General features: G+C 41.3%; 1 protein-coding gene across 1 annotated transcript in view; it reads left to right on the top strand.

The window, feature by feature from the left end:
• Window positions 1–18,816, top strand: part of LOC137284127 (beta-1,3-galactosyl-O-glycosyl-glycoprotein beta-1,6-N-acetylglucosaminyltransferase-like) — a 57,924-nt gene extending 39,108 nt beyond the window's left edge. The window contains exons 2-3 of the mRNA XM_067815807.1: window positions 16,681–16,907; window positions 18,521–18,816. Coding sequence (XP_067671908.1) covers window positions 16,681–16,907; window positions 18,521–18,816 — 523 coding nt within the window. The remainder of the gene's footprint in view (window positions 1–16,680; window positions 16,908–18,520) is intronic.
• Window positions 18,817–22,198: the final 3,382 nt, after the last annotated feature.

Genomic DNA, 22,198 nt, shown 5'->3' with positions numbered 1-22,198 from the left:
CATTAATGAACAACTCCAGCGTGAAAACCATGCCGTTCAAACATTCAACGATGTCGATGAAGCAATGAAAGAATACTACCTACTAACTGGTAAACAATTGGAACCGCTCAATGAACCCACACTCGCTCAGTACTACACACCATCCAAGGGACAAATGAATCGTGAACTGGGCTTCATAGTGTTGGGTATAGCAGCTACTGCGTTGGTTGCGAAGCAATTAAATTAAAATACCTATATAAGTAAACATGAGACCCGCTCCATACCGATGCGAATACATACTTATGGGGAAGACCGAGGCCTGTGGTAGGAAATGCAGGAATCAGGGGTTCTGTTGTTTCCATATGGGAAGTCCTAACTACACGTGTTCTGTGTGTGGTATCGGGGTTAAAGGACACTACTGTCTATGTAAAGCTCACGGAGCGAACGTAGTCAGACATCAACTCATCTACGAGAATAAAAAGGGCTACATAAAAGAACGTAGGCGACTGCTCAAGATAGACTCCAGTGCGTGAAACAGCCACTTAAGGGTTACCTCCCTTTACTGTGAACCAATTAGACATTGGTTCTCTTAGGTGTAAACACTATGGCTACTGTACGCGAGCTGAAGAGGGTCGCAAAACAGAGAGGTGTGATCGGGTATTCTCGAATGCGGAAGTCAGCATTGTTGAGATTACTAGGTTTAGAAGCCCCTCCTTCAGTAAAACAATTAAAAGCTCAAGCAAAACAGCTTGGATACACGGGTTATTCAAACCTGGGGAGAGCCGGGTTAACAGCATTGTTATCACATGCCCCCGAAGCACGTCCCACTGTAAAACAACTGAAAGCCGAGGCACATGATTTGGGTTTAGGCGGGTATTCCCGTATGAGAAAACCACAACTTTTAGAATTATTACGACAGAATAGAGCTATTGACCTGCAGTTCGTGCGCACTGAGCGCGCTGTAGGCAACTATTTGAGAGGTTGGCGCATGCACGTTGATAGAAACATAGACATTACAGATATCAAGCCTCTGGTAGCTGATAAGGTCAACCAGGAACTAAATAACCTAGGAAGTATCAAGTTTCAGATCACAGTGAAAATGTCGCTCGATAAGCAGGTTGGGAGTACCACTGAATATGTTCAGCCTTACTTCCGAGGTCAACAAGAGGTCGTCACACATACAGAGACCATTGATACATCAATCGATACCAGTTTTCAGCAGATACGAGAATACCTAGAACGCTACACACACTTGGGGTCCGGGTGGGCTGTAGATAAAATCGATAATGTCTATCTAGACATAGCTAACTACGTACCATTCAGAGGCGGATCATACCTAGCCTTGCCCCCCTACTATAGGAACAAACATGCCATAGTAAACGTTAAGAATAGAGGAAACGATTGCCTGAGGTTAGCTATCAGGTCAGCCTTATTTCCAGCTGACACTAATCCGAAAAGGTCTTCTAATTATCCTCAGGATGATGGGCTCAACTGGGATGGTATAGATGAACCCACCCCCATATCCCAGATCACTAAAGTAGAAAAACAGAATAATCTGGCTATAAATGTCTTTGGGCACGAAGGTAACACAACAATAGTACACAGGGTCAGCGAAGTAAAGGATCGCCAAGTTATCAATATATTCATGATCCAGCGAGGTGACAAGTATCACTACACATGGATAAAACACTTTAGCAGGCTGTTGTATGACCAATCGGCACACAGAGAAAAGACCCACTTCTGTGAACGATGCCTACATGGTTTCACACGAGCTGATTTATTAGAATCCCACCGGGAGGATTGTCAAGGTGTGGGGCAGACGGCCATACGAGTCGACATGCCTAAGGAAGGTGATAATATCCTAAAATTCGGTAACCACAAGAACCAAATGTCTGTGCCTTATATCATATACGCCGACTTCGAAGCCTTGGTGGTGGGGGATTCCCCCACACCCCCCAATGGTGCCGCCGGCGAGGCTCCCAGTGGTAGCTTTACCCACAAAACACAAGAGCATAAAGCCTGTGGGTTTGGATACATTGTCGTCCGTTGTGACGGGGAAACGAAAGCCCCGGTAGTGTATAGGGGCCCTGACGCGGCTGAAAGGTTTCTAAAGTGTTTGCAGGAGGAAGAAAAACTTATTAGGAATGCATTGTATAGAATCGCTCCCATGCGTATGACCCGAGTCGACAGGCTAGCTCACGCTAGTAGCACTAACTGTCACGTGTGTGACTCACCACTTAACGGTGATTCGGTGAGAGATCACTGCCACATAACTGGTAAGTATAGAGGCGCCGCTCACAGCGCGTGCAACCTCAAGCTTAAAATCAACCCTAAGACAATAAACATCCCCGTTGTCTTTCACAACTTGAGAGGGTACGACTCACACTTGATCATGCAGGCCATCGCGAAAATCGATGGTAATATAACGTGCATCCCCAACAACATGGAGAGATACATCTCCTTCAGCTTAAACGGACTTAGGTTCATTGACTCGTTTCAGTTCCTCCTGTCGTCACTCGACAGTCTGGTCAAGGCCAACAATACCTTCCCTATCACCGATCGATACACAGATGCCGAGACTAGACCCCTGCTTATGAGGAAGGGTGTGTACCCCTATGAGTACATGGATAGTTGGGCCAAGTTCACCGAGACCAGACTACCCCCTATTGACTGCTTTTATAGCAAGCTGAATGAGGCGTCCGTCTCACGAGATGATTACTCGCACGCGACTAACGTATGGAATAAACTGGGTTGTAAGAACCTGGGTGATTATCACGACCTGTACTTGAGGACAGATGTACTGCTGTTAGCCGACGTGTTTGAGACGTTTAGGCGAACGTGTTTCAAGCAGTATAAACTCGACCCCGCATGGTATTACACCAGCCCAGGTCTGTCGTGGGACGCCTTGCTTAAAAAGACCGGGGTTAATTTGGAATTGCTCACAGATTACGACATGCACCTATTCATTGAGAAAGGCTTGCGAGGTGGGATTTCCATGGCATCCAAACGATACGCGAAAGCAAATAATCAATACGTGAAAGGTTACGATCCTAACAAGCCAACCAATCACATTCTCTACCTCGACGCAAACAACCTGTACGGCTGGGCCATGAGCCAGTATCTACCTACAGGGGGATTCGAATGGGTACCCCACGTTGATGTTATGGGGGTTGCACCAGATTCGAACAAAGGTTATATCCTCGAGGTTGACTTAGAGTATACCAAGGAATTACACACATCGCACAACAGCTACCCCCTGGCCCCCGAACGTATGAGGGTTAACCCAGACTGGATGTCTGAGTACCAACATAACTTGTTAGGTGGGCGTGTGACAGACGTTGAAAAACTCGTGCCTAACTTAATGAATAAGACCAAGTACATCGTTCACTATCGCAACCTACAGCTGTACCTGTCGTTGGGTATGAGGCTGACCAAAATACACAGGGTGCTCATGTTCGACCAGAGCCCATGGATGGAGCCCTACATCAGAATGAACACAGACCTACGAAAAAAAGCCACCAATGTTTTTGAGAAAAATCTCTACAAGCTCATGAACAACTCGGTGTTTGGTAAGACTATGGAGAACCTGAGGAAACGCGTGACCGTGAAGCTGGTTCGGTCGAGTGAGGAAGACAAGCTCAGGAGATTGATAGCCAGTCCGGCATTCAACCGTAGTAAGATATTCACAGACAACCTGGTTGCCCTACACATGAAGAAAAGCCACATAAAATTCAACCGGCCTGTTTACGTGGGGATGAGCATCCTCGATTTATCCAAACACCTGATGTACGACTTTTACTACAATGAGCTCAAGAAACAGTACGGTGACAGGTGTGAAGTGCTGTACACTGACACGGATTCCCTGCTGATGGAGATTCGAACCGAGGACGTGTACGAAGACATGAAAAAACACCTCGATTTATACGACACCAGCGACTACCCTAAGACCCATGCCATACACAGTACGGTAAATAAAAAGGTCCTAGGTAAGATGAAGGACGAGTGTGCTGGCACGCCCATAGCCGAGTACATAGGTTTGAGACCTAAGATGTACTCCATACTGAAAGCCGACAATAGTGAGATCCGGAAGGCTAAGGGGGTTAAGAAGTATGTGGTGAAACAACACATCAAACACGCCAGATTCAAGGAAGCCCTGTTCAAGACCCGTACCTTTAGGCATAAAATGAACACACTTAGAAGTGATGGACATAAGATATACGGACTGACTATAAACAAGACGTCCCTGTCGCCTATGGACACGAAACGTTGGATAGCTATTGATGGGATAAACACATACGCGTATGGACATGAAAAAATTTGAGGCTATTTACTACAGCCCGCGTGGGTACTGGAAAGGAGCTAGCGCAGTAGATAAGCTAGCTAAAATAGCGCGAGTACCCCCAGAGGAAACCAAAGCGTGGCTTGAAAAACAAGCCCTGTGGCAGATCTATTTGCCGGCACCACGCTACGTGCCTAGAAGGAGGTTCGGTATTAACATACCTAATAGCGTTCACCAGGCAGACCTACTGTTCCTACCCCACGACAAGAGGTACAAGTATGCCTTAACCGTAGTGGACGTAGCCAGTCGTTACAAGGAAGCCGAACCCTTGACCACGAAAGATTCGGCCCAGGTAGCCAGAGGATTCGAACGCATATACAAACGCAGTCCGCTGACGTGGCCAACAGAGCTGCAAGTTGACCCCGGACGGGAGTTCATGGGTGCCGTGTCACAACTGCTAGCCAAACACGATACAAAGGTCAGGCGTGGCACGGCCGGAGCCCATCGCAGCCAAGCCATAGTTGAGAGATTTAATAGGACTTTGGCTGAGCGCTTGTTCGGCCATCAGTATGCTAGGGAAATGGTCACCCCTGGAAAACGATCGACTGAATGGGTCACGAGGTTACCCAAGGTGGTGTCGGCAATCAACCATGAAGTCACCCGTCTCACTGGTAAGAAACCGGCAGACGCTATCAAACTAAAATCAATAGTTGCAGAGTCGGCCGCTCCATTGCGTGGGAAGGAGAAACAGATACCAGATAGGGCCCTAGTGAGGTATCTATACCAGCCGGGGGAACACGAGGGTGATAGCCGTAAGCGAGCCACCGATCCTATATGGTCAGTCAAAACTTACAACATAGATAAAGTGGATATGAAAGCCGACGAACCTAACTTATACTACTTGAGGGATGGGCCGGGTAGGGGGTTTGTAAGAGAAGAATTATTGATCGTACCGTACGGCACAGTGTTACCTCCAACACACGTTAAGTAGTAGGGGTAATAGTAGCAAGAGCTAAGGACCCAACCAAAGCCTTATTTAGTAAATAAGGCTTTGTAGAGACTTTTCTTGAAAGTGTTTTAAAACCCCCATTCCCTATACTACTCATGCTGCTCTTGTTTATTGGAATTAATATCATCTCTCAACTTCTGTATGTCAATCTTCATGCTGTTGATATCATCTTTAATCGATCTGATGTCTGTAGCTAATCTGACCTCACTAGCCTTAATCTGTTCCAAAATGGTGCTCATCATCTCCTCTAAACCATCTACAGGGCCAGGGTTGAGTTCTATGTCACCTGACAGCAGAAGCATAGACGGGATCAGTCTCTTAAGAGGCAAAGCTGCTCCTGCCCTCAGGTATTTGTAACTCACGGCACTTGTCAGAGCTGAGCTGTCCGTGACGTCACTACTGTCACACAAATGTAAACAAACATTTCGTTTCGCCACAAGATCAAAATGGGGGGAGCCAGTATCTGCAGAAGCTTCAACCAAGTGCACTAACTAGTGTGAATGATAGCAGAAGATGTAGTGAGAAGAGCACAGAACACAGAGCTAGTCTGTAGGGCACATCAGAGCTAGCGGAGTATGGTGTGTACCTGTCACAATGGCTGATCTGTCTCGTACCACTCGGCTGTCTAAACAGTCCCATCCGAGCTCTGTAGAGCACTAAGTCTATCATAGCTACTTCATAAAGACACTCTATACCCTTACAAAACAGTATAGACAGTTCGATGTCTTAGCTGCCGATGTATTTTGATAAATACCTATATTTCTCTGCTGCTGTGATTTCGTGATCTTGTTGGAAGGGGCGTATAACTCTGAATGTCCGTGTAGATTTGAAATAAACCAAGTAACTAATTTAGACCTAATTCATTTGCGACTATTGATTTTGAAAGTTGACAATAATACATAATCGAATATGAAGTGATAACTCTTGCATCTACTCATAATATACATATATAGTACACATAAACCATACAAAGGTAACTGGGGTATTTTGTTCAAGCTGTTTCACGCTTATTTGAAATGTGATTTTTCAATGCAATTTACAGACGCATTGTGTAAGAAACGTTTGTATTTGATCTCTGTAATTATCGTATCCTGTGTAATGAACACGTGTATCAGATCCATCGTCAATAAAAGGAGGAGAATATATCAGTTACGGAATTGATGCGTATAATCATTCAATCAGACAACACTAAATATATGAACACCTCTTTCAACCTCAAAATAACAGCCTCTGGTCGAATGCATGTCCAGGTAAACTTGTCCTGTGACAAGTGTAAAACAAACTTATGCGCTGTTACATCATTGGACAACCTGTTTTGTGGAGTCGCGCCCATTGCCAATCTTCTGAACCTCGTTTGCTTTCAAAACAAATATAAGTATGCCCATCTTCATAAATATTTGGGGAGATTCAACTACAAGTGTATACATCACAATAAATCAGTATCGTGTTACTTTTTTTAATTCTATAATACATGTACTTGAATTATATGATATATGACTTGATATTTATTCATAACAATGTACAGATTATATTGAAATGTTCAGCAAGCCATTATGTTTGATGTACAAGTATTATGCGCAAAAAGTATACGCAAATAAATACTATCTCTACTCAATGATTGGATTGGGTTATCCGGGGTAAAAATAATCAGATTGTAGCGCTTTGAGCGCTCAGAAAAAAATAAACTCGTCAAAGTGCTTGTATTATGTATGTTCACGATACACAAAGTTTTTCATGATAGCTAGAGTTGATAAAGCCGAAATCTAGCATATCGATTGGTTAACGATCTAACCATTAGTCAATCTGTATCCAAGCTGTCTAGTGACCGAACGTACTCTTCAGAAATTTAGCCCACGCCGCATCACCTGTCATTTCCAATGTGACAGGTATCTCATGATACGATTGATCATAGATAACAAATCAGGGACTATATTGAACAGTTAAGATACAAAACGTCCTATTCGGGAACTTTGATGACGCCCATCCCATGACCCTTTGTCTTATGTATGTGCAAGGAATAGCATTATACAATATGTATGCATGTATGTTCGTATATTTTCTGCGTTAAATCTAGATGAACCAAAGCGGCAAACTGAATCTGTTATATGTAAGTCACAGACCAGCTTATTAGTACTTTCCTTAAAATATTCAGTATACACTAGCAATGTGTCAGCAAAAACGCTTCTTTCATAGATTATTATGCATGTGCGTAAATTCGTCTTTACTGCCATTGACATAGATGTTTTGAACAATTTAATCTCTCACAATGATATGAGAGGGACATCATTTGGTTTAAGTATGTCTTACATACAATGAAACGGACTGGCAAACGTCGAGACATCAAATGCAGATGTTCAAGCTGTGATGTGTTTTTGTGCGTTGACTGTTTTGAGGCCTACCATAAAGACTTGTTCCAAGGACGATAACGCTTTATGCACTAGTTGTGTTGTACAAATGGTACAGTATACCATTCCTGTCAGTTGTTGGGCACAATGTGTGAAGCCCGCGCGATACTGCTGGAATATAGCTAAAATCGCTGCAAAACTAAATTCACTCATTCTCTTCAATTGTTGCATGTCAGTTGTTATTCTTTTACATGTCCAAAATACTAAGACATGTGTGTTCACCATCTGAGAACGAATACACTCATCATAGTGTCAGTCTACTCCCATATGTCTTAGGCACCCATGAAGAGCCACCTCCTCGTGGTGGGTGCTGGGTAACGCTAAGTGCTCTTCTCCCGTGTGGACCCGGGACAGAATGTGTCCACAGCACCCCATTGCTGGTCGTAAGAGGCGACCAAATTGGGCAACCTGTTCGCCGTGGGTTGCGTCCCGTGTCGGTGGAGGACGGTAGTCTGGTGGTTGAGGGCACTGGGAGCCTGAATCCTGTTCCCTTTGCTCAACACACCACTTCGGCCCTTACTTCACCTAGACGGGTGGTAGAATCGGCCCGATTCTATCAATCGGCTGGTCACGCCAAGCCGTGTGTGTATGGCCTATATTTTATTTGTCATAACACGAATTGGATTTGTAAATGTTCACCTTTTGGTCTTGACAAAATTGTTCATATTCGATGTTTATAATTTTGAACTATGATATTTTGCACTTTGCCTAGAGTCCTATGCCAGAAGGCGGTGGCTCATGGGCCAATCTGGTGGATTTGTTATTTGTAACTCTTCTGCTGGAGAATATCATCCGAGTATCCTTGGTGCTGCAAGTTGGAGACCCACTTGTTTTTAGCATTGTCCTTGTGATACTCCGTGGTGGGTGGGGAGCTCGGATGATGAAATCTAAACTATAAACCATGGCTTATGAAACCCCAAACAAAAAAACTAAACGTCCTCTCGAAATTGACCTTGCTGACAACGATCTCAGAATGTCCAAACCAATTGATTACTGGCCTCGATTTGTTGTCATGGAGACAAAGGATTTGACACCATTAAAACTGAACCCGTTTGCTGTGTCTAAGGGTATCCAAGGCATTGCCGGCGAGGTGAAGAATATTAGAAGATTGCGTTCAGGTGCCCTGTTGATTGAGTGTGCCAAGAGACAACAGTCAACTAATCTTTTGAACACAAAAACTTTTGTTGGCATTTCTGTTAACGTCTCAGCTCACAAGACCCTCAATACGAGCAAGGGAATTGTTAGAGATCGTGAGCGATTGCTGGCTGACATGTCGGAACTAGATATTGTTTCCGAGATGAAGGATCAGGGTGTACTTTATGTAAAACGTTTCTCTACCCGTAAAAATGGCACAACCATCCAAACTAATACTTATCTGTTTTCCTTTTCTCTACCTAATGCACCAAAATCTCTGAAGGCAGGTTATTGTTACCTCAGTGTTGAGACATACATTCCTAACCCTCTTAGGTGTTTCAAATGTCAAAAGTTTGGGCACGGTGTAAATACTTGCACATTGTCTGTTGTGTGTGCTCACTGCAGTGAAAAGACACACACAACAGAAGATTGTGACAGTAATGTCAAAAAATGTGCTAACTGCAAAGGGGAACACCCATCATTCTCAAAAGACTGTCCTGTTTGGAAAGAGCACATGGCCATCAATCGAATAAAATTTACACAGAATGTTAGCTTTGCAGACGCAAAGAAACTGGTTCACAGCTCAGAACAAACACAAAGCTATGCTTCCATTGCCGGAACGTCAGCAGCCACCCCTACAGTTACCAAATTGTCTGTAAGTTGTCAGACCAACTTAACATGGATGACAACAGATACTCCTCAACTTATTTCACCTGCCATATCCACTCAGACAGCAGAGCCACTTCCCAGTACATCCCAAATCCAATCACAGGCATCCTCTGATCACGAACCATCTTCTCAGTCAACAGTTAAGTCTCAACAAATTATTACCAACAAAAGTAAAATGCCAGATTCCTCGAAAAGGCTCGGTGGCAGAACCCCTAAAGGATCAGAAAACAAAATTCAGTTGCTCAACAAATATGGATCACTTGAAGACATGGACGTGTCTGAAAACGTCCGCTCTAGGGCACACAGCTTGTCGCCCACCAAAAAAGTGCGGGGTAGATCCCCAATAAATCCCCCCAAAAGATAAGTTATCAGAATAATATTATTCAGTGGAATTGCAGAGGACTAAGGACTAATTTTAATGAATTGCAGCTTTTAATCCAGGATTTTACACCGTCAGCAATCTGTCTACAGGAAATATATTTAAAACACACAGATACTCTTGACCTCCGTCATTTCAATGCATATCATTATTTTTCACCTCCGGGTGATAGGGCAAGTGGAGGATCGTCAATCTTGGTACGGCAAAATGTTATACATAGTTCAATAGCGCTTAAAACAAATCTCCAAGCCGTAGCTGTGCGACTTACATTGCAAGTTGCATTTACACTTTGTTCATTGTATATTCCACCTTCATCTACTGTCCAGTCAACTGGTCTACAAGCTCTTTACAATGAACTTCCCAAACCCTGTATAATCATGGGCGATTTAAATGCCCACAACCCACTCTGGGGTGGTACTACTACGAACACCAAAGGTAAATTACTTGAGGATTTTCTTTCAAACAATGATCTCTGCATTTTCAATGACGGGTCACATACATATTTACATCCTGGCACAGGAACATATTCAGCTCTTGATTTATCAGTTACTGACTCTGGTCTTTTAAATGAATTTGAATGGTTGGCTCACGATGACCTGTGTGGGAGCGACCATTTCGCTACAATACTAAAGCCTGTGAACCCATCTGATGTACCTCCATCATCACGATGGAATTTTAAAAAGGCCAACTGGACTTTATATGAATCTCTCTGTACTGGCAAACTTAAACTTGAACGTTTTATTACTGTTCCTGATACTATTAAATGTTTTTCAGATGTACTCAATGACATTGCTGTATACCAAAGTCTTCTGCAGTTCCACATAAGAAAACCATGGTTCAATGATGAGTGCAAACAAGCTAGGAAGGCAAGGAAAAAAGCAGAACATTATTTCCGTCGCCATCCTATGGTGCATAATTTAAATAAATTCAAAAATTTAAATGCTAAAGCGCGACGTACTTTTAAACAGAATAGACGTCAATCTTGGCAAAATTATGTATCCAAAATAAATTCTCGGACACCCATGTCCAAGGTATGGAACATGGTCCGGAAAATTAAAGGTAAAGGTACTAAATCTAGTATCCAACATCTTAAAGATGGAGATCAATTACTTACCGAGGAATCTGATATTGCAAATAAACTGGGTGAAACTTTGGCTAAACACTCTTCCTCTTCTAATTACGTGCCTAAATTCCAACAGTATCAAAAACAACAAGAAAAGAAAACTATTAATTTTAATTCAGATAATGGGGAAGATTATAATGAACTATTTTCTATTCATGAACTCCATACTGCTCTTGATCAAGCTCATGATACTGCTACAGGAGCTGATAACATACATTATCAGCTCCTGAAGCATTCACCAGAATCCTGCCTCGAAACTCTTCTAAATATTTTTGATAATATTTGGACATCGGGTAACTTTCCTCCCTCATGGCGTGACGCCATAGTAGTACCAATACCTAAACCTGGACGTGATCATACGGATCCGTCCAATTATAGACCTATTTCACTAACTAGATGTGTTTGCAAGACCATGGAACGCATGATAAATAATCGACTTGTTTGGTACTTGGAAACCAATAACCTTATAACAGATATACAGTGTGGTTTCCGTAAAAATAGAAGTACTGTCGATCACTTAGTGCGTTTGGAATCATTTGTAAAAAACGCCCTGATTAATAAACAACTCGCTGTGTCTATATTTTTTTATCTTGAAAAAGCATATGACACAACATGGAAATATGGCATTCTGAGAGATTTACATGATTTCGGTTTGCGAGGTCGTTTGCCTGAATTCATAGCCAACTTTTTAAATAACAGACAATTTCAGGTCCGTGTCGGTTCTACCCTGTCTGATCCTTACAATCAGGATCAGGGTGTTCCACAAGGCAATATTTTGTCTGTCACACTTTTTAGTATAAAGATACACAGTTTATCTAAAGTTTTAAACGATTCAATTGATGGATCGTTATTTGTGGATGATTTTAATATTTCTTGCCGTGGTAAATATATGCATACCATTGAGAGGCAACTGCAGTTGTGTTTAAACAAAATAAATAAATGGTGTCTTGAAAACGGCTTTAAGTTTTCTAAATCCAAAACTAATTGTATACATTTTTGTAGAAAATATAAGCCACATAAGGACCCAGAGTTATCTTTAGATGGCACTCCCATCAGAGTTGTTAAGGAGGCCAAGTTCTTGGGCCTAATCTTTGACTCCCATTTAACATTTCTGCCTCATATTAAGTTACTTAAAACTAAATGCCTGAAGGCTCTTGACTTGTTGAAAGTTGTTTCCAACTCAAAGTGGGGAGGGGATCAAGCAACCCTCTTACACCTATATCGATCACTCGTCCGTTCAAAACTTGATTATGGCTCCATCGTATATGGTGGAGCCTGCAAAAGCAACCTTAAACTTCTTGATTCTGTCCACCACCAAGGCCTAAGACTTTGTCTTGGGTCCTTCAGACCTTCACCTATTGATAGTCTCCACGTTGAGGCTGATGAGCCATCTCTTGAGCAGCGGCGTATAAAGTTAGCTTTACAGTACATTACTAAGTTATACTCTGATGAATCTAATCCTGCCTATAACTGTGTTTTCAATCCCCTTTATGGGGATTTATACAACAAGAAATCTTCGCTTGTCCCTCCTCTAGGACATAGAATTAAACCCTTTGTTTCCTCTGCCGGCATTGAGCTGGAAAACATAGCTCCCTCCCGTCTTCTTTCTTCTCCTCCTTGGCAGATAGTTAGGCCACAAGTCGACCTAACATTAACTTCGTTTAAAAAATCAGAAACGAATGAATTACAATATAAACAAGAATATAATCAATTAAAACATAAATATAGCAATTATAAATCCTTATTTACAGATGGGTCCAAGGACTTTGGCGCAGTGGCTTGTGCCACTGCCATTGGATCCAGAACAATATCTTCTAGATTACCAGACAACAGTTCTATTTTTACAGCTGAAGCTAATGCCATACTAACGGCTCTTAAATATCTTCAAAGACACCCTAAACATAAACACTATATAATCTATTCAGACTCTCTTTCGTGCCTTCAGGCTATTAAAAATATTTCTTGTAAACATCCACTTTTAACTGAAATAATTGAATTGTATAATGATCTTGCTACTGGCCAATACGACATCGTCTTCTGTTGCTTACCCAGCCACGTAGGCATTTCTGGGAACACATTGGCTGACCTTACTGCTAAGGCAGCACTAAACAAATCTGTGACACCACTTCTTATTCCATACACTGATTATAAGGCTACCATTAGATCGTATATCCGTGATCTGATGCAGACGAAGTGGGACACCCAAGTGGGCATAAATAAATTACATGCAATAAAACCTTCTGTTGGTTATACCTACTTGGGTTGTCAGTCCAGATTTGAAGAGGTCATCATGCGGCGATGTCGTATTGGCCACACGAGATATACTCATGAATACCTATTGAAAGGTGAGGATCCTCCGTTCTGCATCCCTTGTGATGAAATAATCACGGTCAAGCATGTCTTGCTTGACTGTGTCGAATATTCCATCACAAGGGATACCTATTTCAAATCACGAACAATGAAGGATCTTTTTAATAATATAAGTCCTCATTTAATCATTCAGTTTTTAAAAGAATTAGATTTGTTAAATGACTTGTAAATAGATAAATATCTTAGTACTGGAAGTTTAAATTCGTAACTGTGCTTGCTAGTGGCTGTATCCTCGAGGGGGGTTAAAGTACTGTAAAAGTATTGTCCTCCTAAGAGGGTACGTAAGCCCACAAACATTCAAAGTCAATTCAAACTGTCAATATTTTTAATCGTAGAATAAGTGTCTTTTTAATATATGTCTAGAGCGGCTCCAGGGCTTAATGAGTTAAGTTTTGTAAAATTATTGTCCTCCTGAAAGGGTACGTTAGTCCACAAACATTCACAGTAAAATTAAACTTTCCAGTGTTCTTAATCGTTGCATATTTGTATTTTTAATTTTTGGCTAGAGATATCTAAATTGCTAACAACCGAAGGGATGATGTAAATCCAGCTAGGGTCCATGCAGGAAGCAAAGGTACAGTAAGTCCCCATGGTCCCTAGTGTGGTGATCTACCTTCAGTGGTTGGTGATATATAGCCCGTATTTTATGTTGTATTGTCCAAATAGTGATATTAGTTTTAACTTTCTACACTAGTTTTAAATGATAACTGTGATATTCTAGTTATTTTACTGTCCTTTGACGACAGGTTTTTATAGTATATGCACATTTCATTTCAATCTCAAACATGTTCTCGTCACGATATGGCTGGAATATTGCCGATGTGACGTTAACTACGAACTCAACTCAACTCCCATATGTCTTATGTGTTTCTTTCATACATCATTACAGTAACTGATGTTATGTTTACAATACACAAATTGTTGCATGATAGTTGATACAGCCGAAACACAACATAGCCATTGGTCAACGATAAAGCCAATAATCAATCTCTACCACATCACTTTGAGTGTCCAAACGTGCTCTTCAGAAATTTAGGCCACGCCCCATCACCTTGCCCTTCCTATGTGACAGGTTCTCACGATACGATTGGTCAAAGTATCAGCCAATATAATGAGTAACTGAGATATAATGCGTTACATTCGGGATATTTTATCCCTTCACATGACGGGAAGCTTTGTTTAGCATCGAGTAATGATAAATGTATCATGCAGTATGTATGTGTATGAATGGTGATGTATGTTTGCAGCGTTAAGTTAAGATGAACAAAGTGACAAACTATAAATCTCTATATGCTCCATGTTACGTACACACCTATTGATACTTTCCTTGAAATAGTCTAGACGATTATAATACAAGCCCCCCTATTTTTAAACTCTATTATAAATAATGTATTATAATTCAGTCCATATGATGAGAGAGACAGGAGGAATTTGTATATTTGTTCATCTCGTACGTACAAAGACCGCGTATGCGTTGATAAAAATACAGCACACACTGGCAAAGGGGTATGAGAGACACAGGTAATAAATTACATGAAATGCTGTAATATATGTATTCACATCGGCCTCTTTCCCATTTACATCTTTACGACACAATTAAATAATCAGTACTTGTTTGTGAGACTAGACAGTTTCCTGTCATATCCGAGACCTGCCAGGGAAATCAGGCATGATTAGCACTAATTAGCCTCGTCGCAGCAATCAGGCAGTCAGCGAGGGGTGCCAGGTGTTGGGCAGTGGAGCGGCTCCAGGGCTTAATGAGTTAAGTTTTGTAAAATTATTGTCCTCCTGAAAGGGTACGTTAGTCCACAAACATTCACAGTAAAATTAAACTTTCCAGTGTTCTTAATCGTTGCATATTTGTATTTTTAATTTTTGGCTAGAGATATCTAAATTGCTAGCAGCTGAAGGGGATGATGTAAATCCAACTAGGGTCCATGCAGGTAGCAAAGGTACTGTAAGTCCTCATGGTCCCTAGTATGGTGATCTACCTACAGTTGTTGGCAATCTGTAGCCTGTTTTTATATTGTATTGTCCGAATAGTGCTATTAGTGTTAACTTTCCACGCTAGGTTTAATCCCATTTGTGGTATTCTAGTTGTTTTACTGTCCTTCGCTGACAGGTTTTTATAATGTGCACATGATATTTTTCATTGTTGAATGCTCTCGTCACGATATAGTTGAGATATTGCCAATGTGACGTTAAATATTAACTCACTCATACAATCATGTCTGCATAGATTACACATACACATTCCAAAACTCACTTGTGAAAGAAATCTTCTCGGAGATTAAGCGTTTGTGGCCGGTCGTCTTCAACACACTGGATGAAATTCTTGACGCGATGTGGTGTCTGGGGACAAGAAATGAACTTTCACTTTGGTCAGTTTGACATTGGCACACATGTGACTGGCAGCATTGTCACAAAATACGATCACGTGTCGACCACGTGATCGCATCTGTCTGTCAAATGATCGTAGCCAATCACAAAACATATCCGATGTCATCCATTATTTGTTAAACCGATATCGGACATACATTTCTGAATTAAAGTCTCTTCCAAAACATCTGGGACGTCTAGAATGTATTCTTATTGAACCAGACCCTTAGAGTTGATTTTTTTACCTTTTTTTCTGCTGATGATTCTGTTCTCTAATGTGATTATCAATTAACAGAATTAATTGTGTATTATCAAACAGTTGTACAGAATAGGTATTATAGGTAACGTTTACAAGAGCGATACTTGTTTTCAGCAGTTGGAGTATATGACTGAAAATTTGACGATGCAACTAAAAATCTCTAGTCACCCACTCTTCGTATAAAAGAGACGTAAAGTGTAAAGTATAACACTGCATGGCGTTCTTGGAGTTTCGCCACCAATACACACAGGCACTTCAACATCAGACTCAACTGTTTCAATTTGGTTTCATTCCACTAACATCTCGGCGGAGAAAACAAGAAATGGGCTTTGCATGTGTGCCCATGGGGGGATTCGATTCGGCGTGAAGAGAAAACGATATAACTAGGGTACCGTACCGTTCCACATTTGAGACGATGTCAAAGGGCATTTATCAACTGTAAACATTAGAAAACTGCCATTTCTGAACAGGTCAGCCAGAAACAATACCACAGCATCATGTGATAAGCTGGAATGCAGCAAACCAGCAGCCTGGCTGTAATAGAAGGCGCACTACCAGTGCACGTTTGTAAAGTAAACGAAAGGTCTTTCTCAGATCCGAAATTGTGGGCTTGACCAAACCGTTCCTGTTTCACATGTGGTCCGTGAATGTTTATCAGTGATCCAGAACATACATTTAAGTCCCACATTTTGCAGGGCTAATCTTGGGAGATGGAAAGGCCGTGGAGACCCACCACACAAAATTCAGCCGAGAAAAGGTGGCGTTCACATCGCTGCAACCCGGGAGTATGTCGACTACCTACTTCATAACAACGTGTCACGTGACCTATTGAAGTGGGTCAAAAAGACCGGTGTACCCGATGAAACTTACTTCGCCACCCTCAACTACAACCCGCACCTTAAAGTCCCAGGATCTTATAAAGGTAGAGCTGAATGTCTCAAATGCTTAAATATACACTCTTCAAAAAAAATAGAAACGCGAAATGAAATTTAAAAAATGATGCTTACAATTTTGTACACATATGTAAACTCAAACATTTTTACGGCTGCAGATTGTTTCTGGAATGTTTTAGAAGATCATGCTTCACCAAACGCCTTTCTCAGGCGTCAGTGTCTGAGGTGTCATTCCTGCCCCACAACAAAGTGCTCATGTGATGCACGTGGTCTAACCTTAGCAAGTGAGGTTCAGTCGTGCTCACCCAGCAGGAAATGGGAGCATGGTCATGTGGTTATAACCTTCTAGCGTATCTCATGCAGCTTTTATCCTGGATAATAATAATCAGATTGCAGCGCTTTTGGCCTGCGCTTTTGGTGCAGAAGCACCGCATTACAAATGCCTTTATCTTTGCGTCTTAAGACGAAAGCCTGGAAGACCTACTACTATCAACCGAATATGATTATGAATTTTATTATTTGTACGAATTTTGTACTAGCTATCCTGAACTAAAACCCAGACGATTTCAGTGAAACGTTCACGTATGATAGGGTGTAGGCTGAAATTAATACAGTGATGAAACATCCGACCTCCGACTTCCGACTTCCGGAAAGGGCAGACAACCTAAAATGTCAAAATCTTTCAACCTCAGTGTCTCCAAAACTATAAGGTATAAACTGACCATAATTTCACCCAATGTCGACTAGACAATATTCCATAAAATCACCTCATAGTGGAGGTTTGCCGGAAGGTCAAAGTTTCTGCTATTTTGAAGAAAAACCTGAAATTGTTTTTGCTGCACATTATGCTTATGTGAAAGTCAGTAATTACGTCACAATTACGACACAAACACAAATGTTACAATTTTTCCAATTACCGCAAGTTTTGACGGGGTCTTTGTTTAAAAGCCTTATCCTCCTGAACAGGAAATGATTCCATTGCGTTTGATACATTGTTGTAAAGCCTACATTCCTCACTACACAGACTGCTCAGGGCAAGTCATATATTGAATAGTTTCGGTCGCATTTCCATAGGGTTCTTAAAAATGTCACAACTCTGCGAAAACACAGTGGATTTCATTTTCCAAGATGCAAAACTGTAGATAATTGAATGGGAAACATTTTTGTTTCACATCGATGTTATAAATATGAAAAACGATAATTACCTCACTACTGCTACACAAACACATATTTTACAACAACATTCCATCAGCGCTAGATTAGGGCGTCCTCAACATTTGACAGTAACTTGCATTTGTTTTCTTAATAATTCTATCGCAACTGCACTGTGGTGGGCAGTCGAGTTGGTGTTCAAAGAAATAGGATAAGTAAAGGTGGCCACATGGACTGTGCTAGGAGTCTGAAGACTGTCAGCATTAACCAGGAGGCACTCCCAGTTAACTTAGAGTCCGCACTGTAGTATCCCTGCTCCGCTACGCGCACTCATTAAAATAAACGTGTCAATTAACGTGTTGGTAAGAATTAATGAGGTTCTTACTGAATATATTAAACGTACGATTCCAAACTGTTACCTTTTCCTTGACCGTCTTTTTGTGAAGCTGTCTGTGTTTCTGTATAGTGAGTTGTGTATTTTCAAATGCAGGAGATGTGGACGATGGGCTCCACCATGAGATGGTTCGCTACAAGATCTGGGGCGAACAGACTAAATGTTCCGGGAAGTTTACTCGCGGCATATGCATCTTTTCTGTCGGGGATCTAGTGCGGATGACGTCCTCTCCCTATTTATTTGCAAATAAATTCTTCTACGACTATCACCACCTTGCGTACGACTGTCTAGAGGCCTGGTATCGGGACAAGGTGGTACAGGAGCTGCAAGGACGTCTTGACTTCAACACTACAGTCTATAGCAACAAACGGGTGGTCACACATCACTTCTAGACAATTGCTCGAATGGTTGAAGCTGTCAGTGAGAGATACTTGACAGTCTAAGTAAACTTAGTCTCAGTACTTTTCGTTACACTCCACCACTGAGTCTAACAAAACCTTATGGGAGGTCGCGTCAGGTAATCTTTCTGATTGACCAATCAGAACACAGCTTACCAAATCACGAAAGTGGACATTTGCACATACCTTTTGAACTTTTTATCTCGAAAAGGTTCATACCCGAACGATTCCGAATGCTATTTAGCTTACGCTCGCTTCCAGGTGATGCACACGGCTTACGTACAACTATGACAACGGCGAGTAAACAGTCACTGAAAATGGTGTTTTTGACAATATTCAAGGTTGTCATCTTGAGGAAATATTAGCTAATGGTAACCATGTCAACAGAACCCCCAAAGCGTGGAGAGATCTGTGTCAGTGACCTGAATATTTTGAAAGTACCTCCGATCCCAAAATAGTAGCCGTCGTGTGATTGGTTAAATCTATTTAACTGTCTCCCGTTTGATTGGACGGTCATTGGTTGCTCAAGGGTTACCTGACGCGACCTCCCACTAGGTTTTTTTAGACTCAGTGGTGGAGTGTAACGAAATACACTGAGACTAAGTTTACTTAGACTGAGTTCTCTGTCTCCACAATGGGACTCAACGATACATCAACACGAGAGATGTGTCTCCTCCATGTATCATCAGTAAATGTATTTTCGGGTACGGAGGATGCATTCGTCTGCTGCCTGTGAGGGGTAAGTGTGACTCTGAAGAAGAGCAGCTAACCGAGGGACACGGGAGGAGGAGAAGCAGAATTTTGTATGGAACTTGTGGAAAGTTAATCTTAAGACGTATGTAAAGATACGACTTAAGAAACACAAAATGGAGCCGGATCGACTAATTCCATGGAATCATTATGTCCTGGGGAGACTGCTCGAACCCACAAATTTGGTCAAAGGGTCACTGATAAAACCTGCCCTGTAAGATACGATAAGGAAAGATACGGATTCCATCAAGAAACAGGGGCAATATTCTATAAAGTACAAATATGAACATAGTAGTGAATGCAGATTCATAAATGACGAACGTTACAACACTTCTACAAACCATTTGTAGCAAAATCACATGGAAACAACGTGAGGTAATACTCAAAAAACATTTCAAATTGTAAATGTCATGACGTATTTTAGAAGTAGTTTCGGGCTTCCTGTTTGAAAAAAAATATTTTAAAAATGTTCTTTTCTTAAGAGTGTAGCAAACCTTTGATCATGAAATGCAATGCTTGTGGAAGTAATTCCCCTTTCTTTGCTATACTTGATAGAAATATTACACAGTCTTGTTAATCTCGTGACCAGTGAGCTTACTTTTTACCATGAAATAGATAATTCTCAAGGTTTACGGGTGACTGCAATCTGCAGGTTGTTAATTCGTTATTTGATGTGGGAAAATCACTTAATGAATGCTTGAACATGTCTTTATTCATGGCAGATACATCATATGTAATCGTGTTCATTATTTCAAAGGTTTGCTGTATGTTATTAAATTTATGAAACAAGCCCATATTGTGATCAGATAGTTTCATATTTACTTTCAAGGCATCTCTAAGTATTATATTTTTGTGTTATTTATATTTATCTTATAATTTCATTATCGTTTTTATGACTTGTGATAATAATGGATATATAACCAGTTCTTCCCATACTTCGAACAAAACTAGACGAAGGTGATAAGGCTGTGCGATAAGCAACGACTTGATATAAGGTCACGAAATCAAGAAGTGCCAAGCTATGGATCCATCTAAACAAGGCGAAAATATCATCTGAACATAGGCAATTCTAAAACTAGGAAACTATCTGCTTCCAAGCGTGTTATCTCTGGATTGGAATAGTAAAACCCTCTCTTCCATTTTAAATCCTCTGACCGCCGGAATGTCGATCGTCATCCGACCTGTGAAGGTCCCGGGGTAGAAAAGGCCTTCAGCAACCCATGCTTGCCATAAAAGGCGACGATGCTTGTTGTAAGAGGCGACTAACGGGATCGGGTGGTCAGGCTTCCTGACTTGGTTGGGTGAGTGAGTGAGTTAACTTTCACCACTTGCACGATTAGCAAGTGGTGAATCTGTGCAGTCTTCATTTAATGATTATTCACGATGCCATAAAGAAAGATAACTGCCTTGCACCTGTTAGTCGTGACTACTCTAGGTTTTAAACCGATAGAAAGGGCATACTGCGACTTGACCTCTGATACCAGTCTCATGCATTCGAAAACCCCTAGCAGTGTTCATAATAGCGGGACAAATCCATTTTTGTGGCAACATTGGATCTTCAGGCTGCATTATAAACACCACGCTCATTTATCAATGAACGCTTCTACATGAAGAAATTGAGCTTTGACAATTTACTGGGTACGATTTAGCCACGAACGGAGGTACATGTTTTGTATGGTCGGAGTGGATGATTGAAATAATATTTATAGTCACATCGCGAATATTTCAGTCATATCGTGACAAGAGCAATTAATAATTACATTGTAGATCAACGAAACTGAAACCATGTCGACGAATAACAGTAAAACCACCAGTGTATCACAGATATCCATATAAAGCTAGTATTTGAACTAAAACAGTATAACCCGAAATAACATGACAATGTAAAACAGTCTGTAGGATACCAGCAACTGAAGGTACATCTATATGTGGAATTATGCAAACCGTTCATTTCTTGGTTAAGTTCAGATTCTTGATTATCTTCCTCTGTAGTGAGCGGCACTCTCCTTGAGGGGTCTTATAGATCACGTCTGTCCATGTCAAGCCCTGAGTAGAGCTGTCGGATCACTGACACCTGCATCTAAATCCAGCTAGGTTCCGTGCATGCAGGTAGCAAAAGTAATGTAAGTCCCCATGGTCCCTATATAACCCATTCTTATATTGTTTTGTCTGTTATAGTTAAACTGTTTTAGATTTAATTACTAGTCCTAAAGAATATCTGTGGCATACTAGTGGTTTTACTGTTCTTCGTCAACAGGGTTTTCATGATATACAATTATTATTATTTCAATACAATTATTACTTGATCTCATCACGATATGGCTGCAATATTGCGGTGTGACGATGAATATGAACTCACTCACTAACACTGACGCAGCATGGGTGTGTTTTCCCCTCTATTCTTTTGTGCTGGTACTGCACCGCTTTCGCCAGTTTCTACTCCCAGTAAAAGTTGCACAAAGGCTATCAGCCCCCTGTAGGTGTTACTCGCACCTACCGATTTCATCGCCATCATTTGTAACACGGAAGCAACCTGAGTGTGTTTTCCTTTCTCTGTTCTTTTTGCCTATCCAGGGTTTGTTGAATTTCTTATACCCCACTGCGACTACCATTATTACGATGATTA

Source organism: Haliotis asinina, chromosome 5 (assembly GCF_037392515.1).
Source record: "Haliotis asinina isolate JCU_RB_2024 chromosome 5, JCU_Hal_asi_v2, whole genome shotgun sequence".
NCBI classification, from domain to species: Eukaryota; Metazoa; Mollusca; class Gastropoda; order Lepetellida; family Haliotidae; genus Haliotis; species Haliotis asinina.
This window is presented reverse-complemented; position numbering and strand designations above follow the sequence as displayed.